General features: G+C 41.4%; 1 protein-coding gene across 1 annotated transcript in view; it reads right to left on the reverse strand.

Annotated features, from left to right (window-relative positions):
- roraa (RAR-related orphan receptor A, paralog a) overlaps positions 1-19,039 on the reverse strand; it is a 280,992-nt gene extending 261,953 nt beyond the window's left edge. The window contains exon 1 of the mRNA XM_042301535.1: positions 18,759-19,039. Coding sequence (XP_042157469.1) covers positions 18,759-18,912 — 154 coding nt within the window. The 5' untranslated portion in view covers positions 18,913-19,039. The remainder of the gene's footprint in view (positions 1-18,758) is intronic.
- Between the last annotated feature and the right edge of the window lie 4,624 nt (positions 19,040-23,663).

A 23,663-nucleotide genomic window follows, 5' to 3' on the forward strand; every position in this document is an offset into this window, starting at 1 on the left:
TGAAGCCTGGTTGTATGTTTACAGTGGCTTATATCAAAAGCAGTGTTTCTCTATGAAATGTATGTAAACGGTCTAGAAACTTGCAGATTGCCTTGGAAAAAACAAGTGCACATTAATGTCCACTCTCACAATTAGGATGTAGTCCTTATGGAGGAAGCCTGAAGGTCAATAAGGACACAACATGTCCTTGGACAATATGCCCCCAACTACTGGGTGATATTTAAATAAGAATAAGCTAATAGTTTCACATACAATGTGATTCAATATGATGAATACGTATGGGTATTGTTTAACCACTGAAGTCCATTGGCCTTCTGGAATTGGTGAAAAAGCTGGAGAGATGGGTTACAATATTAATAATTAGTTGGTTCTGCACTCTAAAAAATTCTGTCCAACCTTGCCAGATTTTAATCAAACACTGAAAATAGTAGCTGATTGTAATCGGCACTCAGAAGTCACCAGGGGTGTTTGAAGAATTTGTCAAGCCTGAGAGTAGAGCTAATTCGATTATGTGGCAGCATTACCTGGAGGGAATGGATCTATATCTCTCTCTTTTTATTTAGCTACGAGATTAGGTTTCGCTTGTTACTCCAATATAATATACTCAAGCCAATGGAAATGATACTGATTTTCAAGTTGGGTTATCTTTTTGTCTCAAAAAGTGTTTTGTTTATTATAAATAAACTTTGTTTAAATGTGTAATACTCAAGTGTCTACTTGACAAGAGTGAACCAAAGGCACACCAGAGTTAGTCACATTAATTAATTAAAGGCTGAAACAATTTAATTAGAGGAGATTATACACATGATTTGGCCCTTGTCACCTAATCCCTTCTCAATGTAAAATGAACTTGTTGGATAAAAAAGTTTAACTATTTTTCTGATGTTAAATATATTTTGCATCTCTACATTTCAAATATAATCCTAATCTTTTTTTTGCTCTTTCTCTACAAGTAATACTTATTTTACATACTGTCTACCGTGCACAAACACAATACATACAACATAGCGACATACTAAAGAAGCAACATATTTATAGTTTGGTTTCAAGGATCTTGGGAGTTCGCATTATCCTAAACCTGCACAAAAAAAGTGCAGCAAATACACAAACCTACAAACACACAGAACACAAAGAAGCAACTAAACTGGTGTATTAGGACAAATAAAATGTTAAGTCAAGTCCGCAAATTGCCTACTTTTTGATGCCCCTTTTGACTTCCCATACTTGCTTTAACAAACATTTCGTAATGGGACATAAGAGGATGAACAACTGATTGGCACAAATTCCTTAAGGAGGAAAGACATTTCACTTTTAACAAGGCACACCTGTTAATTGAAATGAATTCCAGGTGACTACCTCATGAAGCTGGTTGAGAGAATACCAAGAGTGGGAAAAGCTGTCACCAAGGAAAAAGATGGCTACTTTGAAGAATCTCAAATATAAAATACATTTTGATTTGTTTGACACTTTTTTGGTTAGCACATGATTCCATATGTGTTATTTCATAGTTGTGATGTCTCCACTATTATAGTAAAAATAAAGAAAAATCCTGGAATGAGTAGGTGTATCCAAACTTTTGACCGGTACTGTAGTCCTTACAACACGGCTGCCACGAGAGCATTTTCACCAACAGTAAGCAAGAAGAAGAAAAAATAGTTAAGGCACTCTGGGGGTGTTCTGCGCAAATAGCACCGGTTTTACACTGTTACCTCTTGCTGGGAAAGGCTCTATGGCTCTCTGCCCTGCTCTCAAGTGTTCAACACATGTTGGTGTTCCACTCCCTGCATTAGGAATAATTTATGGGACTTTGTTTGAACATGTTTAGTGCATGTATGTTCAATTGATGTAGAACTGATGACAGGATAAGTGTGATTATGGTGCAATTGTACAATGGTACAGTTTCACAAACTGCACAAAGACTTAATTACTTTCAGGTGAGAGGAATGTGAGTGTTGATCAATGTTGGCTTGTTCACTGATCATAGGCACTTAAAAAAACTCACTGAACGAAAGCTCACCTACCTGCTCAACTTCTGTTTGGCGCTGGATGTGACATAAGAATTCTACTGAGTTATCCCTTACTCCCTACTCATCACCTCCCTCTACCATGAGGCCTCCTCAGAGAGGCCCACTTCATAACACAGCCCTGAAGGGCCATCCTATACAGCAGCACTGCGTAGGTCACAGTGTGCAGCATTAAATATAGACTCCTTTAACACCCTCCAATAATGCATCTGGAGTATTTCAGTTCATTACTATTCAAAAACATACTATCTCAGATATTAACTTCAGTAAATGGGCCACAGATCTGAGCTGTCGCTCACCGCCGGAGATTTCACATCAAATCTGCTTCTAGTCACCAGCCGAGACTTCCTTGCCAGCCCTAGTTGAGCCACTGGTGATGCGCACTCCAAAATAAACTGTCCCACAAGGACAAAACTTTCAGTAAAGTTTGAATGTCAATAAACTATGTTTTGTTGATAAAGTAAATTGGGGCAAGTGGTGGATTAACTTTATCTTAATACATTTTAGAATTGACACAAATTATCAAACTTCATAGATTGACATGTTCTGACCTAGCTTTTACCCCTCAAATAACATATTCTGTTTGCACCAAGTAGGCCAACAGGTTAAATCCTTTAGATATCAAACACTAACAGCTTTCAAATACGTGTGAACTTTGGAGCTATAACTCCAGATGTTAAGGCTCAATGATAATTATGAGGTCAAATTTTAAGAGCATTCCTGAGTGAAGGTAATAGCATGGTGTGCATCGTATCCATGATACTGTATGTCTGGCATGACTGGCAGGGGGAGACCAACAGTGCAAACTACTGTAGCTTCACGCCAGGGATTATTACCTGCAGAACTTCTTTCACATGGTTTGTCACGCCCTGACCGTAGATTGCTGTGTATGTTTCTATTTTTAGTTTGGTCAGGGTGTGATGTGGGTGGGTATTCTATGTTGTAGGCCTAGGTTTCCTTTTCTATGTGTTTGGCCTGGTATGGTTCCCAATCAGAGGCAGCTGTCTATCGTCTCTGATTGAGAGCCATACTTAGGTAGCCTGTTTTCCCATTTTGAGTTGTGGGTGATTATTTTCAGTTACAGTGTTTTCACCATACGGGACTTTTTCGGTTTTCCTTTATTCTTTTGACCGTTTGTATTCGGTGTTCAGTCTATTAAATTTACAACATGATCACTTACCACGCTGTGTTTTGGTCTACTCCTTCTTCCACCATCGACAGCCGTTACACCATCGACTACCGGACCAAGCAGCGTGGTAACCAGGAGCAGAGGGTTCTGGACTCCTGGACTCGGGAGGAGATTTTGGACGGTAAGGGACCCTGGGCACAGGCTGGGGAATATCGCCTCCCCAAAGAAGAACAGGAGGCAGTGAATGCTGAGCTTTGGCGATTTGAGGCAAGGCAGCGCAACAGGGATGAGAGGCAGCCCCAAAACATTTGGGGGTGGTGGCACACGGGGAGTGTGGCAGAGTCAGGTTGGAGACCTGAGCCAACTCCCCGTGCTTACCGTGGCAGGCGTCGTACTGGTCAGGCACCGTGTTATGCGGTCAAGCGCACGGGGTCACCAGTACGCGCTATAGGCCAGCCCCCCGCAAGTGCCATGCGAAAGTGGGCATCCAGCCAGGGCTTATTGTGCCGGCCCAGCGTGTTTGGTCTCCGGTACGCCGTTTCGGCCCAGGGTACCCTGAGCTGCCAGAGCCGCCCGTCAGTGAGGAGCTGCCAGAACCGCCCATCAGTCAGGAACTGCAAGAGCCGCCCAGGCGTCGTACTGGTCAGGCACCGTGTTATGCGGTCAAGCGCACGGGGTCACCAGTACGCGCTATAGGCCAGCCCCCCGCAAGTGCCATGCGAAAGTGGGCATCCAGCCAGGGCTTATTGTGCCGGCCCAGCGTGTTTGGTCTCCGGTACGCCGTTTCGGCCCAGGGTACCCTGAGCTGCCAGAGCCGCCAGTCAGTGAGGAGCTGCCAGAACCGCCCATCAGTCAGGAACTGCAAGAGCCGCCCTTCACTCCGGCACTGCCAGAGTCGCACGTCACTCCGGCGCTGCCGGAGTCTCCTGCCTGTCCGGCGCTGCTGGAGTCTCCCGTCTATTCGGGGCCCGCTGAAAGGGTCCCCAGTCCGAGGTCGGCGGCGCTCCAAAGGCGCCACTTAAGTGGGCCAAGACTATGGTGGAGTGGGGTCCACGTCCCGCGCAAGAGCCGCCACCGTGGACAGATGCCCACCCAGACCCTCCCCTATGGGTTTAGGTTTTACAGCCGGAGTCTGCACCTTTGGTGGGGGGTACTGTCACGCCCTGACCGTAGATTGAGGTGTATGTTTCTATTTTTAGTTTGGTCAGGGTGTGATGTGGGTGGGTATTCTATGTTGTAGGTCTAGGTTTCCTTTTCTATGTGTTTGGCCTGGTATGGTTCTCAATCAGAGGCGGCTGTCTATCGTTGTCTCTGATTGAGAGCCATACTTAGGTAGCCTGTTTTCCCATTTTGAGTTGTGGGTGATTATTTTCCGTTACAGTGTTTTCACCATACGGGACTGTTTCGGTTTTCCTTTATTCTTTTGTTCGTTTGTATTCGGTGTTCAGTTTATTAAATTTACCACATGAACACTTACAACACTGCGTTTTGGTCTACTCCTTCTTCTACCAACGACAGCCTTTACATGGTTCTTGCTAGTGTCTTCAACACAGACAGACCACAATACAAAGAACAGTAGTGGACACGACTAGTATACAATGCCCTAATGATTAAATCTTTGTAAGATCTCCATATGAGCAAAAATACAAGACACTTGCGTCTATGTGTGGAATCTCAATGTGGAATATAATATTTATTTTTTGCACTAGCACTAGATGGCCGTACATGCGCCAAAACGCTGATATTTTCCATCCTATAGCGTGGTCTACATCTTCTTTTTAAATAGTGAACAAATGTTTTCAGCACTTTTACACTGAACAAAAATATAAACGCAACATGTAAAGTGTTCGTCTCATGTTTCATGAGCTGAAATAAAACATCCCAGAAATGTTCCATACGCACAAAATGCTTATATCTTTAACATTTTCTTATATTTTTGCACACATTTGTTTACATCCCTGTTATTGAGCATTTTTCCTTTGCCAAGATAAACCATCCACCTGACAGGTGTGGCATATCCAGAAGTTGATTATTAAACAGCATGATCATTACAACGGTACACTTTGTACTGGGGACAATAAAAGGCCAATTTAAAATGTGCAGTTTTGTCACACAACACAATGCCACAGATATCTCATGTTTTTAGGGAGCGTGCAATTCATATGTTGACTGCATGAATGTCCACCAGAGTTGTTGCCAGGGAATTTAATGTTAATTTCCCTACCATAAACTGCCTCCAACATCATTTTAGAGAATTTGGTAGTACGTCCAACCAGCCTCACAACCGCCGACCACGTGTAACCACGCCAGACCAGGACCTCCATTTTTTTGGGAAAAACAAATTCTGATAGTCTGTGCCTGGCTACCCAGTAGGTGGGCCTTGCTGCCAAGTGGGTGGGCCTATGCCCTCCAAAGCCCACCCATGGCTGCACCACTGCACAGTCATGTGAAATCCATAGATTTGGGCCTAATTATTTATTTCAATTGACTGATTTTCTTTATATGAACTGTAACTCAATAAAATCTTTGAAAGTGTTGCATGATGTGTTTATATTGTTGTTCCGTATATTTCCCTGACTGATCAAAACACATTTTGTCATCGCTCAGTTTTCTTTCTGCAGCAGACATACATACAGTGGCAATATGTTTGGGAAATGTTAATCGCAGTATCGAATGGCAATACATATCTTATTGGCAATTCCCGGGCCTAGATCACATGGAATTTGACCTTTGACACTAATAAAAATAAAAATAAATAAAAATATGACTCATCTTGAACTGAGATGCAGTGCCTTAGACCACTGTGCCACTCCTTTACTTAGATTACTTTTATCAAACTGTGTTTTTTGGGGCAGAAATTACTTCTCGAACATTTGAACTTTCATGTGCCTTGATAACAAACTTGTATGCCATCTGTAAATACGAATACAATTGTTAAAATTACAGTTGAAGTCAGAAGTTTATATACACTTAGGTTGGAGTCATTAAAACTCGTTTTTCAACCACTCCACAAATGTCTTATTAACAAACTATAGTTTTGGCAAGTCGGTTAGGACATCTACTTTGTGCATGACACAAGTAATTTTTCCAGCAATTGTTTACACAGGACCCTGTGAATATGCTGGAGGAAAAAGGTACAAAAGTATTTATATCTACAGTAAAACAAGTCCTATAATCGACATAACCTGAAAGGCCGCTCAACAAGAAAGAAGCCACTGCTCCAAAACCGCCATAAAAAAGCCAGACTACGGTTTGCAACTGCACATGGGGACAAAGATCATACTTTTTGGAGAAATGTCCTCTGGTTTGGAGAAACAAAAATAGAACTGTTTGGCCATAATGACCATTGTTATGTTTGGAGGAAAAAGGGGGAGGCTTGCAAGCTGAAGAACAGCATCCCAAGCTTGAAGCACGGGGGTGGCAGCATCATGTTGTGGGGGTGCTGTGCTTCACAAAATAGATGGCATCATGAGGGTGGAAAATTATGTGGCCATCACAAAGCCCTGACCTCAATCCCATAGAAGAATTGTGGGAAGAACTGAAAAAGCATGTGTAAGCAAGGAGGCCTACAAACCTGACTCAGTTACACCAGCTCTGTCAGGAGGAATGGGCCAAAATTCACCCAACTTATTTTGGGTAGCTTGTGGAAGGCTACCGAAAACATTTGACCCAAGTTAAACAATTTAAAGGCAATGCTACCAAATACTAATTGAGTGTATGTAAACTTCTGACCCACTGGGAATGTGATGAAAGAAATAAAAGCTGAAATAAATCACTCTCTACTATTATTCTGACATTTCACATTCTTAAAATAAAGTGGTGATCCTAACTGACCTTTTACTAGGATTAAATGTCAGGAATTGTGAAAAACAGAGTTTAAATGTATTTGGCTAAGGTGTATGTAAACTTCCGACAACAACTGTAAGAGCCCATTTGGTTCAAACACGGAAAAAGGCAGGAATCTTCCCACTAGCTATGATTGGCTGAGATAATGGATGGGCTAGACTTGCTGAGAGATGAGTGCAGATTGGTCTGCCATGTAGCACACTTCTTTCTATAACATGATCTGGTCAGTATATGTAGGTAATCCTTTCTAATGCAGATTTCTTGAAAGATTACACAAAGAACTGCAAGTTTTGAAGTCAGTGGAATGCCCGGTGGAAGCAAAGTATGATAGCTAAGGAGATGGAGAAATGTTGGGCTTTCGATTGCAAATATGCGGAGGGAATCATACAGGAGGCTGTTGCATAAAATACCTGTCTCCGGATTACATCTTCAAACTAAGGGCATCCATGGTATCCATGACAAAGACGGAAAAGTCGTCATTCATATTTAAGGATAAGAGAGTTTAGCTAGCTACATTTTCAGATATTATTTGTTTCTAATTTTGTCAGAAAGTAGTTTTCAATGCCATTTAAAGCGTACTGTTATCTAGCTAGCTAATGTTAACTGGCTGGCTTGCTCTCGAGCTAACGTTACATGTATGATCTGTGTAGTAATATTATTTGTATCTCAGAGCCATTTGCATTGCTAGTTATAGCCTAATGTTACTTAGCTAGCTAACATTGAACATAGTTGCTTAGCTTTAGCTATGTGTAGATTCATGCAGGGTTGTAACATTATGAGCTATGCTTAATTGTTTAGCTAGCTAGCTACATGTCTAAACAAAAGACTCCACTATGCAATTAACCATTTCACTGTAATGTTTACACCTTCTGTATCCTGTGCATGTGACAAATAAATTTAGATTTTATTTGATATAGTCTGTGTTTACGAGAGACAGTAATGTGAACAACAACATGACCTGCACCAAAGTCAAATTAAGATATAATGTTAGGCCAATGAGACAGTATTCATGATCTCTGGTAGAATGCCCTGCTTTTATTTCATCACACTCAAAACCATAAGCTATTTTCTGTAATTAGCTCGCCATTAACTTGTAAATAATGATATTGTTGTGAGCTTATTTTCCTGTAATAATGAATACAAATTAACTAAAGTTAAGATGTTGTCAGCTATATGATTATGGTCATTATTTGAACTGGCTAGCCAGCTAAGTTAACGTTAGCTAGCTAGAAAATATTGTTTAGAAAGTTTATTTTAGTTGCCTGGTTTGCTAGATTGACATATACTAAATTCATTTTTAAACAGATGGGTTTATTGGTATTAAAATACACCAGTTATGCTATTTTGGACCACCAGGCTGCTGATGTCATGCAGCCTGTCGTTTTTGTGTTTATACAAACGACAACGACAAGTTTGATGTCGGACGACAATAGAATGTTCTTCAAAAGTTAGCTGGCTGGCTGGCTTGCTAGCTAACATTGAGACATAAAAATGGTATCCATGAGTTCATCTGACTCTGGGGATAAAAGGTGTGTGTGTGTGTTTCTGTTCAACCAAACAAGATTTTCTGGTTTATCTTCAAGAAGACTCTGCGTTCCAGATACGTGGACATTTGGTTTCTCAAGCCTGATGACAGTTGTGCACAGACAGAATATTCCCTCCACGAACAGTTGGGATGCAGGGGCAGAAACCAGATCCAGTGCCACAGGGCACAGCTTTGGTTAAACAGCCATCCTTGCCTGCCATAAATAGAGAGGTGACTCTGTAAACATGCCCCCCTTTACCTCTTACAGGTGTTTCCATAGCTCACATGGGGGTACTTAAATGCCCTGCCAGGTTGACAGTGACCTCAAGTACAATCTTCATTGCGAGGAAGCTACATTTCTGAAGCACTTTAGACGAGATCATGCACCCCAAAAATCTGAGGGGGCACATACTACATGAGGATGGTTGAGGGGTGGTCCAGAGCAGGGCTAGGCCCCCATCCTGAAGTTGGAGAATTTTGTATTTTTCAGGCACTTGACACTGCCTTTTCCTGCAATCTAGAGCCATAATCATTATGTTTAATTCTATGTCAAAAGTATGTACAGTTGAAGTTGGAAGTTTCCATACAGTTGAAGTCGGAAGTTTACATATACAGTGCCTTGCGAAAGTATTCGGCCCCCTTGAACTTTGCGACCTTTTGCCACATTTCAGGCTTCAAACATAAAGATATAAAACTGTATTTTTTTGTGAAGAATCAACAACAAGTGGGACACAATCATGAAGTGGAACGACATTTATTGGATATTTCAAACTTTTTTAACAAATCAAAAACTGAAAAATTGGGCGTGCAAAATTATTCAGCCCCTTTACTTTCAGTGCAGCAAACTCTCTCCAGAAGTTCAGTGAGGATCTCTGAATGATCCAATGTTGACCTAAATGACTAATGATGATAAATACAATCCACCTGTGTGTAATCAAGTCTCCGTATAAATGCACCTGCACTGTGATAGTCTCAGAGGTCCGTTAAAAGCGCAGAGAGCATCATGAAGAACAAGGAACACACCAGGCAGGTCCGAGATACTGTTGTGAAGAAGTTTAAAGCCGGATTTGGATACAAAAAGATTTCCCAAGCTTTAAACATCCCAAGGAGCACTGTGCAAGCGATAATATTGAAATGGAAGGAGTATCAGACCACTGCAAATCTACCAAGACCTGGCCGTCCCTCTAAACTTTCAGCTCATACAAGGAGAAGACTGATCAGAGATGCAGCCAAGAGGCCCATGATCACTCTGGATGAACTGCAGAGATCTACAGCTGAGGTGGGAGACTCTGTCCATAGGACAACAATCAGTCGTATATTGCACAAATCTGGCCTTTATGGAAGAGTGGCAAGAAGAAAGCCATTTCTTAAAGATATCCATAAAAAGTGTTGTTTAAAGTTTGCCACAAGCCACCTGGGAGACACACAAAACATGTGGAAGAAGGTGCTCTGGTCAGATGAAACCAAAATTGAACTTTTTGGCAACAATGCAAAACGTTATGTTTGGCGTAAAAGCAACACAGCTCATCACCCTGAACACACCATCCCCACTGTCAAACATGGTGGTGGCAGCATCATGGTTTGGGCCTGCTTTTCTTCAGCAGGGACAGGGAAGATGGTTAAAATTGATGGGAAGATGGATGGAGCCAAATACAGGACCATTCTGGAAGAAAACCTGATGGAGTCTGCAGAAGACCTGAGACTGGGACGGAGATTTGTCTTCCAACAAGACAATGATCCAAAACATAAAGCAAAATCTACAATGGAATGGTTCAAAAATAAACATATCCATGTGTTAGAATGGCCAAGTCAAAGTCCAGACCTGAATCCAATTGAGAATCTGTGGAAAGAACTGAAAACTGCTGTTCACAAATGCTCTCCATCCAACCTCACTGAGCTCGAGCTGTTTTGCAAGGAGGAATGGGAAAGAATTTCAGTCTCTCGATGTACAAAACTGATAGAGACATACCCCAAGCGACTTACAGCTGTAATCGCAGCAAAAGGTGGCGCTACAAAGTATTAACTTAAGGGGGCTGAATAATTTTGCACGCCCAATTTTTCAGTTTTTGATTTGTTAAAAAAGTTTGAAATATCCAATAAATGTCGTTCCACTTCATGATTGTGTCCCACTTGTTGTTGATTCTTCACAAAAAAATACAGTTTTATATCTTTATGTTTGAAGCCTGAAATGTGGCAAAAGGTCGCAAAGTTCAAGGGGGCCGAATACTTTCGCAAGGCACTGTACTTAGGTTGGAGTCATTAAAACTCGTTTTTCAACCACTCCACAAATTTCGTGTTAACAAACTATAGTTTTGGCAAGTCAGTTAGGACATCTACTTTGTGCATGACACAAGTAATTTTTCAAATAATGGTTTACAGACAGATTATTTCTCTTATAATTCACTGTATCACAATTCCAGTAGGTCAGAAGTTGACATACACTAAGTTGACTGTGCCTTAAAACAGTATGGAATATTATGCAATGGCTTTAGAAGCTTCTGATAGGCTAATTGACATCATTTGAGTCAATTGGAGGTGTACCTGTGGATGTATTTCAACGCCTACCTTCAAACTCAGTGCCTCTTTGCTTGACATCATGGGAAAATCTAAAGAAATCAGCCAAGACCTCAGAAAAAATATTGTAGACCTCCACAACTCTGATTCATCATTGGAGAAATGTCCAAACACCTGAAGGTACCACGTTCATCTGTATAAACAATAGTATGCAAGTATAGACACCTTGGGACCATGTAGCCGTCATACCGCTCAGGAAGGAGACGTGTTCTGTCTCCTAGAGACTTTGATGCAAAAAGTGCAAATCAATCCCAGAAAAACAGCAAAGGACCCTGTGAAGATGCTGGAGGACACAAGTACAAAGTATCGATATCCACAGTAAAATGAGTCCAATATCGACATAACCTGAAAGGCGCTCAGCAAGGAAGAAGCCACTGCTCCAAAACCGCCATAAAAAAAAGCCAGACTACGGTTTGCAACTGAACATGGGGACAAAGATCACACTTTTTGGAGAAATGTCCTCTGGTCTGATGAAACAAAAATACTGTTTGGCCATAATGACCATCGTTATGTTTGGAGGAAAAAGGGGGTGGCTTACAAGCCGAAGATCACCATCCCAAACGTGAAGCATAGGGGTGTTAGCATCATGTTGTGGGGGTGCTTTGCTGCAGGAGGGACTGGTTCACTTCACAAAATAGATGGCATCATGAGGGTGGAAAATTATGTGGATATATTTTAGCAACATCACAAGACATCAGGAAGTTAAAGCTTGGTCGCAAGTGGGTATCCCAAATGGACAATGACCCCAAGCATACTTTCAATGTTGTTGCAAAATGGCTTAAGGACAACAAAGTCAAGGTATTGGAGTGGCCATCACAAAGCTCTGACCTCAATCCTACAGAAAATTTCTGGGAAGAACTGAAAAGTGTGTGCGAGCAAGGAGGCCTACAAACCTGACTCAGTTACACCAGCTCTGTCAGGAGGAATGGGCCAAAATTCACCCAACTTATTGTGGGTAGCTTGTGGAAGACTACCTGAAAAGTTTGACCCAAGTTGAACAATTTAAAGGCAATGCTACCAAATACTAATTAAGTGTATGTAAACTTCTGACCCACTGGGAACGTGATGAAAGAAATAAAAGCTGAAATAAATCATTCTCTCTACTAAAAACTGAGTTTAAATGTACTTGGCTAAGGTGTATGTAAACTTCCGAATTCAACTGTATATTTTTCTGCATACCTCTTGAGCTGTCTGCATCCTACTGACTGGTGGTTCTTTTTTTAAAGCTTGAAAACCCCAGTTGATATTTTCCCAAAGATTAGAAGACAACTAAATATAATTTATCATGGTTTGCTCTGTAATTATGTTTTTTCAAATGTTTTTTGTTTGAAAAACATTTACTAAATAGTTTTTGCAATTTTTATTTTATTTTCAGATTTCGTTTACTATAATAACCTTGGTGGGACGACATCGTCAATGCACTTATTAATAAAGCCGGTGACTGATGTGGTAAACTCCTCAATGTTATCGGATTAAAATATTCCAGTCTGTGCTAGCTGAACAGCCCTTTTTGAGTTTTTGCTTGTAACCAGGAATCAGGAGGATAGCGTTATGGTCAGATTTGCCAAAGGGAGGGTAAGGGATAGCTTTGTATGAGTTTCTGTGTGTGGAGTAAAGGTAACATAGAATTTTGTCGCCTCTAGTTGGACAGGTGACATGATGGTTAAAATGAGGTCAAACGGATTTCAGTTTCCCTGCATTAAAATAAACGGCCATGAGAAGAGCCGCCTCTGGGTGTAAATGTTCTTGTTTGCCCTATACAGCTTAAGTTCAGTCTTAGTGCCAGCATCGGTTTGTGGTGGTAAATAGACAGCTATGAAAAATAGGTCGTAAATAGTATGGTATGTAGCTTATCATGAGGTATTCAGGCGAGCAAAAACTTGAGACTTCCTTAACAAAGAGACACACCCTCCCCCCTCATCTTACCGACCGGTTTTCTGCCGACCGGTTTTCACAATGCATGGAAAAGCCAGGGAGATGTACATTATCCATGTCCTTGTTCAGCCATGACCCCAACGGAGCACGTCCAGTTTGTTCTCTAGTGACTGTACGTTCGCCAACAGAATGGAGGGTAGAGGAGCTTTATTGCATGCTAACGTAGCCTAGTCAGGATGCCAGCTCGTCTCTTTTGCGTCGTCGCTTCCTCTTTCGAGTCCCGGGGATCAGGGCCAAAGTAAGCAGAACATCCAGAACTAACAGGAACCTGAAAAGCTTCTACCCCCAAGCAATAAGACTGCTAAATAAGACTGCTAAAAAGATAATCAAATGGCTACCCACTGCTGCTACTGTCTATTATCTATCTGGTTGCTTAGTCACTTTAACCCTACCTACTGTATATGCTACCTCAATTACATCGTACCTCTGCACATTGACTCGGTACTGGTACTCCCTGTATATATGCAAAATTAAAGGAGAGCAGCACACTCTAGGAGCTCAGATGCAATAATTAATAACATCATAATAACATAATATCCATCGTTTCGACAGACAAGCTGTCTTCATAAGGGTATAATGACAAACCCTGGGGGGTGACTAGTTTATATAGTTTCAAAGGACACACACAGGTGTCTGTAATCATGGCTGGGTATGGCCTCATATCATTGGTTAATTCTCAGATATAAAAAATAACATACAAAAAAACATGTTGCGTGTGTCCTTTGACACTACATAAACTAGTCACCCCGCAGTGTTTGTCATTATACCCTGATGAAGACAGCTTGTCTGTCTAAACGTTGGATATTAGGTTATTCAATTATTGAATCTGAGCTCCTAGTGTGTGGTTCTATTCCGCTAGCCAGCACCTCTCCTAAACAGGTGTGTGTTTATTTTGCCTCTAGACTCCCATGTTATTTTTACTCATCGTTGTTATTTGTTATTCACTGTGTATTTATGCCATGTGTACTATTCATATTTTTGTATAAATGTGTCTGCATTGTTGAAAGAGGACCCGTAAGTAAGCTTTTCACTGTTAGTCTACACCTATTGTTTACGAAGCATGTGACAAATGAAATATGATTCTATTTTTTGGGGAAATACTGTGCATATTCACATTCAAATGTGCGTCATCCATACAGTTAGAATTTTGTTTTCACTTATGTCTTTAAAGTCTGACTAACACTTTCCATATTTAAACAACTTTGTGTCAGCATTTACCTCAGTACATTGGTTAAATGGACATGTCTTGAACTGTGAACTTTGTATAGGCTAATCCTGACCCTTACCCTGTTTAACAACACAATTTAGCCCTCCAGCTGATACAAAACATAACATGTAGCCAACAACAAGACAGCTTGTGACACCTCACACTCCTCGAAGTATTAACAACAGGGAGAGACAGAGCCCATTATTACGTCAAGGGCTGTCTGCCAAAAAGAAAGACACACAAACGAGTTGCTCTCCAGGATGTGCATTGACTGTCTGCATGGCGGCTACCTGCTGCTTGGCCCTCCTCAGCGAGCAGAGAACTGTAATCCCTGGTATTTGAGAATGTCATAGCGTCACGAACGCTGCTGTCCAATGGAGTAGTGTGAGGACCGTGCCAGCTCCAGGCTCACAGGATTTGTGAAGAACCTTGTTTAGAGGCCTCCGCTTCCCTTTGCCTCATCCGTCTTCTGTCAGCACAGAGTAAACACATGCCAACCACTCCAGCCCACAGCGCTGCCTCCGTCTGCACAAATAGAACCAATCGGCAGGCTGTGTTGGTGAAGTCCTCTTAAGTGTCTAGAAAGGACTGTTGGAGAGTTTAGTTTGGACTAGCAATATCCGGCCAAAGAAAACTACACAAGTAATGGCACCTATGTTAAAAGTGCTGTATATAACTTCAGCCTACATGACAGACAGGGAACAGCTAACAAAGTTTGAGATAAGTGGTAAGGCAACCTGCACAATCGCCTACTCTTGTGTGATATGGTATGTTGAGGTGTGTGCAATACGTATGAGTATTTAAAAAAAATATTTCACCTTTATTTAACCAGGTAGGCCTGTTGAGAACAATGTACAACTGCGACCTGGCCAAGATAAACGCAAAGCAGTGCAAAAAAAACAACAACACAGAGTTACACATAAACAAACATACAGTATCCCTGTCCTACTGAACAATACACCTGCTAGAGTGAGCCTGTTTGCCATTCACCAAATGACAGTTTTCATAATGTTGCAGTAAGGTAAAAACATGAAAGAAAAGTAATTTATCTGCCATGCCAACTGATAAATTATATGGGAAGTCCTGCACTGATGGCAGGTCAGCAGTCTTACCACTATCTTTCCATGGTGGGAAAATGATGTTAAAACAGCACAGCACACTCTGAATATTAAAATCAAGTTTCTAGCCTCAGATACAAGCCTGCACCACAGTAATCCCAGTGTCAATAATGCACTACTCTACTCTTAACTGTTCATTCAAGGCAGTCTCCATAGTGTGATTATGTACAGCATATACAAACAGATACACAACAGCATAGCTGAGGCTCGTTTAGGGTTAGAAAGGGCAGGAATGAGGCCCTTCAGAGCTTCAGCTTCCCTGTGTAATTCTGAGGCTTCATCCCAACCTACACAGAGGCCGTCAACTTACATAACAAGCCATTAATATTGATTGTTTCCAAATTTGCTCCCCACAAACTGAGGGATCCTGCAATATGAAAATAACACCCTTTCTTCTTTCCACTAATGATATCCACAGACCTTCAAGGCCTGTTCTCTGACCCACTCAAGTCTTCCAGCACAGCTTCTGCTGAAGTAAGCCTTTTCTACTTAAAGGGTATTAGTGCTCAGGGTTAAAACAGTATGTGCATTCTCAGAAATTCCAATACACTGGGTGTGAAAACGGAAAGTGTTCCACAGTAAGCGTCTGCAGTATTTCAGATGTTGTTTTTTGAGTATATCCTAAAATGCAGTGTCTAAACCCAGCACTGTAATCCTGGAAATGCTTTACATTTTTATTGTTTCACATTGTTGAGTAATCTCATACTGGATTGTGCCACCAACACATAGCAATTATAAATATTTTGAATAATTTCATGCACTGTGGGGAAAATCCATTTATCATACTGTATCAAGGTTCAATAAAAAAAAATCTGTTTCAGTTTCTACAAAAGCAAAGTTTAAAGGGTTGCACACATTGCACCGAATGTGGATCTCCCGTTCATAAAATCTGTTTGCACACGGTTCGCAAGTACTCTCGGCAGGCAAACTCTACTGGTGTGTTCAAGCGCTTAAAGAGCAACTGCCCCTAAAAAGCAACTTCTGATTTTGAAAAATTACTTATGTGGCATAAATATGAGTCAGATACATGTATTCTATTCAAAATTGACTACAAAGTGTAAATAGGATAGCTTTGGTCATCAAGTCAATCTCGTCCAAAACTGATCTTTGCGAGACGATGGGAAAAAAGGGTATGTCATGGAATGAAGGGTACCGTAACAGTTTTACTTGGGTTGGGTTTATTTAAATCCCACCCACATGCCCACAGCTAGCTGCACCCAAGTAATCATCAATTCGGAGCGCAGCTGCACATGACCCAATCGTAATGCCCATGGTCAATTTGGTTTGACATTCGATATCCCTATGGGGATCGACACTAGGGACCGTCAGTGAATTACACAATGTACAAGGGACAATATCACCAGCCGGCTGAAGCTAATTGGCAAAAGCTAGCCTAGGCGACTTCAAGACACAATTACTTGTTACACTATTTTAAGTTATCTAGAAAGGTGAGTGACTGTAACTGTGTACCGTTTTGGCAGATTGCATGTACAAACGCTTGCCACGTGCGAACACACACACAATAGACACCCATATTAAACCACCCCCCAAGACAACTCTCGTTTGGCTTCAGATATAGTAGCTGCATTTCTTAATGACCAAGCCAAAAAAACGAGGCCAAATCAAAAAGTTCAGCCTCCCTGGAAAACAGATAATCGAAGAAATCGCACAAGTTTTGATAACAAACATATATTACTTAATGATTTCATCATATTTGTTACAATTATCTCAAAAGAAACAGCTGGAGAAGAAGAATACAGTAACATCATTAATTGTAGGTTACACGTTGGCCTGTTATTAAAAACTTGAAAACGTGCTACAGGAGAACTTTTGCCAGCATGCCATACATATTCAAGTTAACCTCTTCCAGAAGGCATTTAGTTTGTCCCACTGAACATTAATACTTCCCCCCCCTCCACCCATTCAAAATTCCACAACAAAGCAAAAAAAACTTTTTGCCCCTGTCTTTCTCTCCAGACACTTTAATCCTATGCATACATTGGTGGGGGTGAATATGGGTCAGCAGGTTAAAAGTGTCTAGGAGCCTGACTTCATAAAACAGCCGTCAGATGAACAAGGCTGGGACCGAAATGCCTTCCTAACTACCTGCCTTTGAAATGCCTTCAAAACTATCTGCCTTTGCCTGTTATTACATAACTGAGCACTGGCTGGGATCTACTAAATTTAAACAATCTCGTGTTCATGACAAAACATCGTACTCTTCTGCAGCTGGAATACTAAGTGATAAAACATTACACTTGTCTTGAACTGTGGAGTCAAGAACGCATCTACAAAGTGAAATATATGTAATGATTTTCGCTATTTCTCTTTGCGCGCCTCTGTTTATTGCTACCTGTTACATAACCAGCTTACATTCCACATTCACCATATTAGACTCTAAATATACCGCTTCCGCAGAGGAAATGTGCTCATGCAAACCACAGCGCGATGAATACATTTACATGTAAAATATGTAATTTAGTGTCATAGTAGTATATGAACAAACTGTACTTTGGAGTATTATAGTCTGGAAATATTTCCATTGAACTTGGATGAGTTGAATGGAAGCAGTCTAGAGGGGGTGTGGCTAAACAATGTCTGTAGCCTACTGTACAACACGCACGGTACTCAATCTCACATATTCTTAAGAAATGTATACGGGACCAACACAATCATAGACTTGATTTGATAAATGACCACAACGTCTATCATGTCAATCATCAGGCAGTTGTCATCTCTTCATGTCCACTACAATGTATCAGAGCTAGCGCGCGCTCGCAAGGGAAGGAAAATCAAATTCCTGCTGCTGATTTGTCTATCTCACAAACACACAAAATTACAGGCTATCTTTTCTGTAAATCACTTGGAAATAAATACGACCATAAAATACATGTCCCTTTAGAAGTTGAAGGGGCTGGTGTTCGATATCTTACAGTTTCCCAAAGTTAATTAATATTTAGTAACCTACCATTGTGTAGTATAGCCTAATAAACGTGAAGAACGATAATATTGCGTCGTTGGTGTTCTTGTATTTTAAGGGAATTTTAGGTCCTAATCGACCTGTGTAATTGACTATCCTAACTATAATTGTTCTATTCACAGAGTAATTTGTCTCCCAATGACACATACGACAATGGTTGGATCTCTGTCAGTTGTGCTTGAACACAAGGGCAACACAGAAGCAACTCGCTCATCATAATAAATTTGGCCACTTTACAAATGCAGCGCAATAAGAATGAATCTGTTCCAGGTGGTTTTTACACTATTCAGGTGACGTTATAGACCATTTTTGAGACCTCTATAATTCAAGTTCTCCATGCAAAGAATTCATTTTGAAGTTTGAGGCATCAATTCGGTAATCAATCAATATTTCTCGTGTTGAGAGATGTCAGCCGCTTACCTCTGTTGGTACTTGAACAGGTCTGCCTTCGAACAGGGGCTGGATGGTCCGCTTTTCGGAGCGTCTCTAGGTTTACCGGGGTTTCCCTGGCCGGTGTAGCCGGCTCAGAGGCGCTGTTGCCTGGGTCGCTTGCTGGATCTGGAGGGGACTCCATGTTGAATTTCAGATTTACTGTTAAACTATTGCTAATATTTCACGAAAAGTCTCTATGATTTGTGAGCCGCGAGAGTCCGTCTAGCTATCTATTTTAGAGTAGAAGTAGAACTACGAAATGAAAAAATGCGAGTGTATCTAGAGGTGGGTGTGAAGATTTGATTGTCCATCGGCAGCGCTAGAGAGAGCTTCAGTCATGCAACTGAAAAGGGAAAGGTTGTCAATAGCCGATTAATAGATGTGCACTAGTGCCTGCGAGTTTATTTCATGGGAATGGCAGTTTGTTGCAGCCAGCTAACGCTTGTATCGAGTTTATCATCCAATATTCATTTCACATGATAAACTCTGATTGTAGGCTATAGTCTCCCATCAGTGTGTTCAAAATCATTAATAGCCACTTCGAGAAATTTGCACAATCCTGTTCAGTGTTTAAAAGCCTGTCAATCTGTGTAAAAGACTGCTTACAACTTCAACATCCCATAACATTATAGCCTATTTTTAATTTACTGACAATTTTACAAAATCAACATTGACAATTAATATGCCTAGGCTTATGCAACAACAATCAACTCTAGAGAGAAAATGAAGAGAACATGTCCATGCCTGCACAGTCGATGCTATTCAGCTCTTTTTTTTTGCTCTCATCATCACCACCACCAGCACCCCCATCATCATCATCTATATTTTACGGTTTACAGTGTAAAAGCTCAGAGACTCGTGCATAATTGGTAGCACTGGAATTATTTATGCAGCTTTCAAGAAATTCCTCCAAATGTATAGAGCTGAGATAGGCCACCAAAAAGTGATTATATGAACATAAGTCTCTATGTCAATGTGATGATCATGAGGAGGATGGGGATGATGACATTGAGGAGATGCTGATGAGGATGCTGCTAATGACAATGCTGCTGCTGATTTTTTTTCGTTTTTTTTATAAAAAATGTTGGGGCTCAGAACATATGGCTGTATTTCTCTCAGTATATTAAGCTTATCTGAAACTGACCCTCAAGCCGCTGATCAAAGCTGCTGGAGCCTGTCTTGCTTTCTTTTTTTCATTTCTCTCCAAATCGTCTCGCTAAAGATCATATGCATTAAAACCAGGCAGAATACACGAAAATGCATGCGTATATTTGAGAACAGGTATGTCTGCGCTTACGTGGTAGTAGGCTACACCGGGCATCGCATTACATTCCCGCTTGGGCTTGCGTGCCTACATTGCTTGTGGTGTAATTACAAACACTTGGGCACATTCCGCTGCCCATTCCGTAAGCCTACTCTTGCCGCGTTCAGAACAACTGGGAACGCGGAAATATCAGACTTCAGTGCATTCACGACAACTGGGAACTGCTGAAAATAAGATCTCAGACTGGGGAAAAAACGTTTTGAAAGTCGGAAACTCAGCATAGGAGTGTATTCATGTATGCAAAGGGAAGCCACGCTTCCCCCCAAAAAGTATCTTTCCTCTCTCTGTGTTTCATAATTTCCCTTCAACTCACAAGAAGCTGAATGTATCTCACCAGAGAAGGCATAAAAGCGAGCGAAACAGCTTCCTTCTGTATGTGTAGCCCATCTGTCTGGTCAAAAAGAGTATGATATTGTTGCCTCCCTTCGCATTGAATGCAAGGGAAGCCAGAGAGCATTTGACCTTCCTTGATGAAAAAAAAAATACAATAATAGCAATCAACGTTCAGCTAAACTGAGTGAGCTCAACTGTAAATGGTCCTGGCACACCCCCAAAAAAGTTAAAATAGAAGCCAGTTTGGATTTGGCTTCACACCAATCACACAGATAGAACAATGAGCTTGCCAATCACATCACATCAAAAGACAATCGTAATTGACAGAAAAAAACTTGAATTGTTGCATCTTGCTGTGTTGTTGTCCTCCGGGGTTTAGCTAGCTAAAATTGTCCCTTAGCCATGGGTGGAGATAGGGATTTGGACTTGTGGTTTTACTAAATTTTCCGTACTGGCCAATGATTATAATGGCGATTCTGATCCAACCATTAATTCATACATTGTGCTTCAGGCCTGAGATGATGGAAGTTCAATATGTAGCTAGACGGAGAAGGCTAATGTTAACTAGCTGGCTAATCGTTGCCCATGAAAGGAAGTTAGAATAGCGAGCAAACATTTTAGCCAGGTAGCCTAGGACAACAAAAACTAAAAGTGTGTACTGTATGACAGAGTCAGACCGTTTCGTCAACATGAAAGAGAGGAGGGTGGCATTGGCTTTTCTCTACAAGTAGGGTGAGTTAACATGTTTTTCCTACTAATGCACACACGCACTCTCTCTCACACACACACACACACACACACACACACACACACACACACACACACACACACACACACACACACACACACACACACACACACACACACACACACACACACACACACACACACACACACACACACACACACACACACACACACACACACAGAGAGAAATCAGTACCATGGACAGCCACGTTATATTTAGCTTCTGTCAATTGGACTAAATCATTTTTTCAATGTTTTAGTTGTCACTGTATTAGACTAAGCATAGGAGATTTGACAATGTTGAAATGTTGAAGTTGAAAAATGGTGCTGGAATAGTGGAGGCAGCTCCTGTTTCTTTGTGACTTGCGGTAACTCTCTGGTGTTGTAAATCAAAGTTGTTTAGTAGTTTGAAAATGTCAGAAACATTAACTTGATTGACCATGCTGTGGGTCATGTGACTGTTTGTTACATGCAATATGCTTTGTGGACTCCACCAGACAGATGTTGCACTCTGGTTGTGTAATAAAACAAAGGTGTGGTTAAATTAAAATTTATTCTGCCACTATGTCTTTTTAGTCTCAACCTATATACACTATATATATGTAACGGATGTGAAACGGCTAGCTTAGTTAGCGGTGGTGCGCGCTAAATAGCATTTCAATTGGTGACATCACTTGCTCTGAGACCTTGAAGTAGTAGTTCCCCTTGCTCTGTAAGGGCCGTGGCTTTTGTGGAGCGATGGGTAACAATGCTTTGTGGGTGACTGTTGTATGCAGAGGGTCCCTGGTTCAGGCCCGGGTATTTATTTTTGGATTTTTTTACCTTTATTTAACCAGGCAAGTCAGTTAAGAACAAATTCTTATTTTCAATGACAGCCTATGAACAGTGGGTTAACTGCCTGTTCAGGGGCAGAATGACAGATTTGTACCTTGTCAGCTCGGGGGTTTTGAACTTGCAGCCTTTCGGTTACTAGTCCAATGCTCTAACCACTAGGCTACCCTGAGGGGATGGTCTAAAGTTATACTGTTACATATACAGAGTGTGTGAACACCACTTCAAATTAGTGGATTTGGCTATTTCAGCCACACCTGTTGCTGACAGGAGTAAAAATCGAGCACACAGCCATGCAATCTCCATGGACAAACATTGGCCGTAGAATGGCCTTACTGAAGAGCTAAGTGACTTTTAATGTGGGCACTGTCATAGGATGCCACCTTTCCAACAAGTCAGTTCATCACATTTCTGCCCTGCTAGAGCTGCCCCGGTCAGGTGCTGTTATTGTGAAGTGGAAACATCTAGGAGCAACAATGGCTCAGCCACAAAGTGGTAGGCCACACAAGCTCACAGATAGGGACCGCCGAGTGCTGAAGTGCGTAAAGTGTTAAAATTGTCAGTTCTTAGTTGCAACACTCACTACCAAGTTCCAAACGGCCTCTGGAAGCAACGTCAACAAAATAACTGTTCGTCGGGAGCTTCATGAAACGGGTTTCAATGGCAGAGCAGCCGCACACAAGCCCAAGACAGACGAATCTGGGTTTGGTGCATGCTAGGAGAACACTACCTGCCCCAATGCATAGTGCCAACTCTAAAGTTTTGAGAAGGAATAATGGTCTGGGGCTGTTTTTGGGCTAGGCACCTTAGTTCCAGTGAAGCTAATGCTTAACACTACAGCATACAATGACATTCTTGATGATTCTGTGTTTCCAACTTTGTGGCAACAGTTTGTGGAAGGCCCTTTCCTGATTCAAAATGACAATACCCCTGTGCATAAAGCGAGGTCCATACAGAAATGGTTTGTTGAGATCGATGTGGAAGAACTTGACTGGCTTGAACAGATCTCTGACCTCAATCCCATCGTACACCTTTGGGATGAATTGGAATGCCGACTGCAAGCCAGGCCTAATCGCCCAAACTCACTAATACTCTTGTGGCTGAATGGAGGCATGTCCCCGCAGCAATGTTCCATCATTTAGTAGAAAGCCTACTCAGAAGAGTGGATGGAGGCTGTTATAGCAGCAAAGGGGGTGACCAACTCCATATTAATGCCCATGATTTTCAAATTAAATGTTTGACAAGCAGTTGTCCACATACTTTTTGTCATGTGGTGTATCACAGTGGCAAACAATCCAATTATGGCTTTTTTTCCTGGCTTGGCTTCCCCAGCGATTTTACCCACACACTGCAACTGAAACTCAGGCATCTTTCTAGAGTTCAGATTTTCCAAACTGAAGATCACTAACGTCATGAATTTACACCTTTTTTTGTTGTTGTACCCAGTTGTCTTGAAAGCACCATCAGGCGAGGCAACGCATCAACCAATGGCAAACACATGCTGAGTTCATAGCCCCAAAAAGTTGCTCCAAAGATAGTGGATGAATGAAGATTGTTCACTCAGGCCATTTACCATTGGAATTCTTTTGTCAGTTCCTGACTTTTTTCTCAATTTCCGCCTGAATGACGTGCCCAAGTAAACTGCCCATTGCTCAGGC

This window comes from Oncorhynchus tshawytscha, linkage group LG19 (assembly GCF_018296145.1).
Source record: "Oncorhynchus tshawytscha isolate Ot180627B linkage group LG19, Otsh_v2.0, whole genome shotgun sequence".
In the NCBI taxonomy this organism is placed as follows: domain Eukaryota; kingdom Metazoa; phylum Chordata; class Actinopteri; order Salmoniformes; family Salmonidae; genus Oncorhynchus; species Oncorhynchus tshawytscha.